This window comes from Drosophila arizonae, chromosome 4, assembly GCF_054131065.1.
Source record: "Drosophila arizonae isolate 15081-1271.41 chromosome 4, UAZ_ARI_1.0, whole genome shotgun sequence".
In the NCBI taxonomy this organism is placed as follows: domain Eukaryota; kingdom Metazoa; phylum Arthropoda; class Insecta; order Diptera; family Drosophilidae; genus Drosophila; species Drosophila arizonae.
In genome coordinates this window covers 26,193,665-26,201,416 of record NC_142924.1, presented here as the reverse complement: position 1 = coordinate 26,201,416, position 7,752 = coordinate 26,193,665, and the positions used below count along the sequence as shown (strand labels likewise).

At 36.9% G+C, this 7,752-nt stretch overlaps 1 protein-coding gene across 1 annotated transcript in view; it reads right to left on the bottom strand.

Moving 5' to 3' along the window:
• The window catches only part of Gabat (4-aminobutyrate aminotransferase), a 9,825-nt gene extending 2,073 nt beyond the window's left edge, over positions 1 to 7,752 (bottom strand). The window contains exons 1-4 of the mRNA XM_089466658.1: positions 7,561 to 7,752; positions 7,352 to 7,470; positions 4,488 to 4,659; positions 3,949 to 4,111 (exon numbers count right to left, since the gene is read on the bottom strand). Of these exons, the coding sequence (XP_089322784.1) occupies positions 3,949 to 4,111; positions 4,488 to 4,659; positions 7,352 to 7,470; positions 7,561 to 7,630 (524 nt within the window). The 5' untranslated portion in view covers positions 7,631 to 7,752. The remainder of the gene's footprint in view (positions 1 to 3,948; positions 4,112 to 4,487; positions 4,660 to 7,351; positions 7,471 to 7,560) is intronic.

The following is a 7,752-nucleotide window of genomic DNA, read 5'->3' as shown; positions in this document are numbered from 1 at the left end:
ATTCTTGATCAGGGCGACGAGCTGAGTTGATTTGGCCCTGTCCGTCTGTCTGTCCGTCCGTCCGGGTATAATGGTTTTGTTGAAATGTATGTAACAGGCAGAAGGAGGCGTGGCAGACCCCACAAAGTGTATATATTCTTGATCAGGGCGACGAACTTAGTTGATTTGGCCCTGTCCGTCTGTCTGTCCGTCTGTCCGTCCGTCCGTCTGTCCGTTTATCCGTATGTATGAACGCGTCGATTTCAGAAGATATAAGAGCTAGAGACTTCAAATTTTTTTTAAAATGTCCGTAATTACAGCGCGCATATCAAGTTTATCATTAAAAATCGATAACTCATCCCGATCTTTTTTATCGATAAAAAAAACCTTATCAAAAACCAGTTATAAAACTATATCTTCTACACCTTTATTGCTAGAGTCTCCAAATTTTTAATGTATGCTTATATGCAATTTATACAATTTCGGTTTTTGTTCAAATTTACCCCCCACCCTTAAATTCACCCCCTCACCCTCACTTTTGTAAAAAGCGTATTTCAAATACTAGAGACTTGTGCTTTGGCAATTACATGCATATCCATGTTATAATCATAATCTGAGTTTCATGAAGATCGTACGTCCACAAAAAAAGTTATTAAGCAATTAAGTTCTTATAGTAAGCGCTCACTGCGCCCATGCGTGTTTATGCTTGTGTGTGTATATGTATGTAAATGTTTGTGTATGTGTGCGTGTGTGTGTGTGTATGTGTGTGTGTATGTATGTGTGTGTATGTATGCCTGTGTGTGCGTGCGTGCGTGCGTGTGTCTGTGTGTGTGTGTGTACGTGCGTGTTTCTTGTGTAAGCTGAAAGACGCGAAAAATTATTGAAATAGCTATTACTCCAAGGGTTCAGGGGATCTCGTAGTCGAGTAGTCTCGACTAGAGCTTTCTTACTTGTTTTTTTTTTTTTTTTTTCTGAAACTGACAGCAGTTTCGTATGGCTACAAAACAGAATATATACACATTACATACAAAAAAAAAAAAAAAAAAAAACACGTAAGAACGTTGCAGTCGGGTGCTACCGACCGCGGAAAACTCATTCACATCCCATCAGCAATTTAACAGATAAGTTTAGCTGTAGAAAATGCGTTTTTCCCCGATTTGCCACGCCCTTAGAGTAGGGAGTAGACACCTAATCTTTGGTCAGTTTTCAGAACGACCTAACGGTACCCTAACTGCAAAATTTGAATGCTTGCTCCAAAAATGTGAAAATTACAGGGTATTTTTTGATATGCCACGCCCCTAAAGAGACGTAAATATTATTTTTGGCTGCTAGTAATATCAACAATTTGAAGCTTCTAGCTATTATACTTTAGGAGATATAAACTTTTGCGGTTTGCCACGACCCCTGTGCGCGGAATATATCCTTCGAAGCTTTTTGGTCTTGGGTGGTTAGCCCGAGTACATATACCAAATTTGAGGTCTCTAGCATTTTAGTGTTAAAAAAATAGCAGAATTAAAAAAATCACCATATCTTCAGTTCTGATTTGCCACGCCCCCAATGGGTGTAGACATATAATTAATCATTATCATCAATTATTATAGAATCATAGCATTAGCCTACGTGCGAAATTTCAGCATTCTAGCTGTAAAACTTTAGGAGATATAGTTTTATCCGATTTGCCACGTCCCCAATGGGAGTAGATATATCCGCCGTAGCTCCTGATCTTGGGTGGTCGATGCGGATCTACATTCCAAATTTCAGCTTTCTTGCTTTTCAACTAATATGATTTCTGGTATATCGGAAAATGCATTTTCCGATTTGCCACGCCCATAGTGGACGAATCGGGGAAATTTTGACACTTTATAAATCGGAGATATACATGAACATGTGTTCCAAATTTCAAGTTTCTAGCTTCAAATGCGCCGAAATAAATTGCGTTTATACGGACAGACGGATGGACAGCAAAGACTGACATTGCACAAAACCAATATACTAATTGACTTTCGTGAATGAGTATAATAACGTATAGAAATTAAGCTTAGGTACACAAAGATAAATATCGTTTTTAAATTTATAATCGTATATTTTAAATTTATAAGCGTATTTGGTACTCAAAGATTTCAGAAAAAAACGTTCTGTGATATGAACATCCGTCATATGACTTCATTTCTCGCTGACAACATATTTTATTGCCGAAGCAAGTCCTTCCGAAAGCACTATGCATCTATGCTCTTGCCGCCTTTTTTTAAATCCGAAAATTAATTTATTGCTTTCCCTAGAAGTTTGCAAGCTGCGGCACATCTCAATCTCTCTTTTTTCCCCACAGTATACTGCAGAGTGTAAACATCATATGCTTGTTTTTATTAATTTAAGCAAAAAATATTATTCGACTGTTGAATTTTTATAGTCCGAATAATTAGTTTTCACCATATTCAATTTTTTTTACTTTTGCGCTTGGTTCACTTATCACAAGATTGACCAACTCAAATATATAAAAAAAAATCGAAAAATATTAAGCATTTGGCCGAAAAAAATCCCGATATAAATATAATTTTTAAACAGAAATATCGATATATTATAGGCGCCAAAAACCTTAGACTAGACCTTAGACCTTACACTAGACACGTAGAACCAGTGTTGCCAAAACAGCTTTTTTCCCGTCAAATCTCGCTTTTATGAAAAGCCGATTGCGGGAAAAATTCCAAAACAGCGGGCAGCGGGAATTTTTGATTTTTTGAAGAATAATTTGCTTTATTTCCGCTTTTTTTTTATTTATTGAAGACATTTTCGTATTTTGTATGGATAATTCGTATGAAGAATGAAGTTTTCTTCATTGTAGTTAAATTCAAACCAAATAGTGCAGTAATTCAATTTTCAATGAACGAACCAAGCGGTAATAATATGGAACTAACTAAACTAGGATATGATTTATATTTAATTCAGAACAACTTATTGTGAACAACAATATCGAACTTTTTGATTCTATGTAAATGAAACGAAAAGATTAAAAAATGTATGCGTGTAGTACAAGAATTTATGTGTTTAAGCTTGCCGACAAATTTTCAAATAATGAAAAATGTTTATTCCTTTTCATGCATATATATTTTTGGAGAACATTGATAGCATTGAACCCCAATATAAGAACATCCACCCAATTAAGTAAGAAACTACTTAAGACGCTACAAAGTTTTGAGTTGAGAAGCGTGTTCTAAGGGTTTAGGAACTTGGCCACTTTTGCATTGCTTTCTTTGCCAATGCCCAACTGGGTAACATTTTTCGTCAGATCAATACTGTGATGCTTAACTAAATTTCAAGCATCAGGTAAAACATATATATTATAAAACTTCACAGATACGGCTTGCGGTGGTTGATGATGGATGGATGGATGGATGGAAATGATGCCATGATTATAAGTTGTTAAAAATATGTTTAAATATCAATCAAATCAAAGCAAAAAACATCAGCTTTTTTATTTGTCTTACTCTCTCTCACTCTATCTCTCTCTATGGTCTCTCAAATAGCAGCAAATATTTTATTCAAATTTCAACCGAAAAATTGGATTAGATAAATTAGTATATAAATGTACGTAAATATGTACATATTCATTTTCTTTGAATGACCGTGACAAACGCTTTTATGATTTCGGTATACCCTTCACTCAAAAGGAAAGAGCTGAGATCGTCGCGAACAATTTTCAATTTCTGTGCGCTGCTGCTATTTGAGAGACCATAGCGCATAGCCGTGCTTCATATAAAAATAGCACCATGTCGTTTGAGCGCTTGCAGCACACTGATTTTGTCGTGCAATATTTTTACTGCTTGAGCCTCAAGAGACTGAGCCGAACAAATACGAAGTTGTGTAGTCTCCTCAGCGCATTTTTTCGGTGTTAAAAAGTTTGTTCTACATGTCTAGTCTATGTGTTCTCTGGTTAGTGGTAGCACATACTAAAGGGCTGCAAATAAGACTTACCAAATAAAAATACTCTTAAAGGCATTTTCATTTGAACATGATCCACACATCATTGTCGTTATTTTGTTTAATCCTTTTGGTGCAATGTTCATTAAAATCGCATTCAGTTTTTCGGGCCATTCTTTTCCAGGAAACACTCCAAGTGCCGGTCTATTGATCATAGCTGAAATAGGTCAGGATAAATAAATATTTATTTTATTTTTGATTAACCGCATATTGGAAAAATTCATTTTACTCTAAATTGCCCACCAGTTTAATATGTGGCTGCATTCTTTATAGATGTAGCGTTTTTTGTCCTAAACTATATGATTTTTTTAACTCCTTGCTTGTAATACATATTTGTGTAAATCAAGAAATGTTATGCAAGGCGGATATCAAAGTACATATAATATAGTTATTTTTCTTTCGACATTATTATCTTTCGCCTTTCCGTTCGAATGAATACAACGATCTCGAAATCCACAAATACTAAATTTTTAATCATTTTCGTCGGTAGTTTTTTAAATTCAATCAGTTAACTTTTGATATCACAAACTTACTTTTCAAATTATTTTCATCCTTAAAAATGTTGAGAAGTTTTGGATGATTATAACCAAGGGGCACTGAAGATATTTGAGTGTAAACATCAAGTAAAGCGTTACCATCTACATCACAAATATAGTTTCCAGCAGATTTTTCATAATCGGCAAAAAACTGTATAGTGCCAGTACTCTATAAAATATAAATAAAAAATATATTAAATAAATAAATAACTAGCTAACCCGGCAAACGTTGCTTCGCCCTATCCATTATTTCTAGGGAATATTTTGTACTTAAATACAAAGTAACTAATTTACAAAACTGTGCAATGGAACGCGTTTGGTGATAAGAAAACTGATGAACAATGTGAATCACGCGTGGATACTAAAAAGAAAATTTAACAAGTAAGAAAACTCTAGTCGAGAAGCCCCTCTACGAGATCTCCTGAACCCTTGGAGCAATAGCTATTTCAATAATTTTTCGCGTCTTTTAGCTTACACAAGAAACACGCACACGCGCACACACACACACACACACACACACACACACACACACGCACGCACGCACGCACACACAGGCATACATACATACACACACACACACACACACACACACACACACACACACACACACACACACACACACACACACACACACACACACACACACACACACACACACACACACACACACACACACAAACACACGCACACACACACACACACACACACACACACACACACACACTCATAAACATTTACACACACACAAGCATAAAACCGCGGGCGGCAGTGAGCGGCAGTGAGAAATTAATTGTTTAATAACTTTTTTTGTGGACGTACGATCTTCATGAAACTTTCAGATTATGATTATGAACATGGTTATGCATGTAATTCCCAAAGCACAAGTCTCTAGTATTTGAAATACTGAGGGTGAGGGGGTGAATTTAGGGGTGGGGGTTAAATTTTAACAAGAACCGTAATTGTATAAATTGCATATAAGTATACATTAAAAATTTGGAGACTCTAGCAATAAAGGTGTAGAAGATATAATTTTATAACTGGTTTTCAATAAGGTTTTTTATCGATAAAAAAAGATCGGGATGAGTTATCGATTTTTAATGAAAAACTTGATATCCGCGCTGTTATTACGAACATTTAAAAAAAATTGAAGTCTCTAGCTCTTATATCTTCGGAAATCGACGCGTTCAAAAATACGGACAGACAGACAGACGGACAGGGCCAAATCAACTCAGCTCGTCGCCCTGATCAAGAATGTATATACTTTGTGGGGTCTGCCACGCCTCCTTCTCCCTGTTACATACATTTCAACATTATACCCTGATTTCCCATTGAAAATGGGTTCCCCAAATTTACCCCTAATTCACCCTCTCACCAACACATTTGTAAAAGGCGTATTTCAAATACTAGAGTCTATATCTATATCTATGATATAATCATAATCTAAAAGTTTCATGAAGAAACTACATCCACAAGAAAAGTTATTGAACAATTAAGTTCCCTTAGTAAGCCACCACTGCAGCCAATGCGTGTTTATGCGTGCGTCCGTATATCTCTGTGTGTGTGCGTGTGTGTGTGTGTGTGTGCGTGTGCGTATGATATGTGTGTATATGCCTGTGTATGTGTGTGTGTGTGCGTGTGTGTCTTGTGTAAGCAGAAAGACGCGAAAAATGATTGAAACAGCTATTGCTCTAAGGGTTCAGGGGATCTCGTAGTCGGGCACTCTCGACTAGAGCTTTCTTACTTATTTTTTAAATTTTTATTCTCATTCTGTATGTTTTCATAATTATTCATCATAATAAAATACTTTTATATTTCTATTTTAATATTGTTTTGGATTATTATATTACGTTCATCAACGCCTAAATTAGTTAAAAGGTAACACGACATTCTTTGACTGCTATGCGGTACGAAGTTCGCCGGGTCGACTAGTATATGTTTTCTTATGTGACAGGAATAATCTGGCTCGGGATGACGTCTATCCATTCATCTGTCCGTCCGTATAAACCTTCGGTTATCCCGGTTCGGGTTTAGGCCGGGCTAGTTTCAGGCGACTGTGAGTTCGTGCCAACAAATTTATTTGTATGAGCGTATGTATATTTTCTTAAACTTATGACTTAATAATTCACTTAGTTTCACAATTCTTAACAACTGTATCAGGACTCGCCTCCCAAAAGACACACCTCCCACAGGATTGCCTAGAGTAGGCTCAGCGTTCTTCGCCTGGGAGGGCGACTGAAATCAAGCTAGGAATGCTCGAGCACATCAGAGGACGCCGGGATTTGGGTTGTAATCTATGGCGGTTCGCTCGGATACTACAGGCCTCTCCTACCACTGGTCGAGCTATCGACACACCTAGCTTCGCTTCACGCATACTTCACCTCCCGTACGCACGGCTACATGAACTCTCTCTCTCTCTCTTGTTTTGCAGGTTTTGCCAAAACTGCTGTTGCTACGCTCGGTCGATGATTCTGGGCTGCTCTAGGCCGTTATAAGCGTTCAAAGTATCCTCCCTGAATATCCTTATCTTTCCCCCGATGTCCTGTTGGAGGCTCTGATTCGATAGCGTCGTCCCTCGATGTCCCTGCTGTTCACTCGCGTCGACTGTTGACTTGCACTTCCACTTTCACTCGTTACGCTCTTATTCTTTTCTCATTACTTTTCTTATTACTCGTTTCTTGTTACCCATCCCTTAGGGAGCTTCCGGCGCTTCTCCCACAACTTACTATCTTCCTATCTTTCTCCTCGAATAACTTACAAAAAGTACAATTAAAATTTTACACTAGATACGACTAGATCTCTCTTACTTAACTAGTATTGTTAGCTTTATCATAGCTTTTTGTACAATATCAATAGAAACTCACCTGTACGGTACTTAATTGATTTTTAAGCTCTGTAGATTTTGGTCCAGGTATTGTTTTTGTACGCACAATTGGTTCCTTGGGCTCCCAATTGGTTGAATAGGCTTTCATACAATTAACCGCTGAAATTTTAGTTGGTCAAAGATATTTTGCATAAGCATACATATTATGTTTGTATGTGTATGTATACAACATTGCTTGAAAATTCTTACCATATGAACTGCATTTACTTCTTAAATATGAGTGCGCCTTTGGCAATATGTTTACTAAAAAATAACTCATTTCTTTGCTCCTATTCTCTCAATGAGGTTTCATAAGGGTGTGCAAAAAATCCAAACGAATCGTGGCTTTTCTGTCCACATATTGGTATACATATGTGTTTCTTATGAAGCTCTGTTAAATAA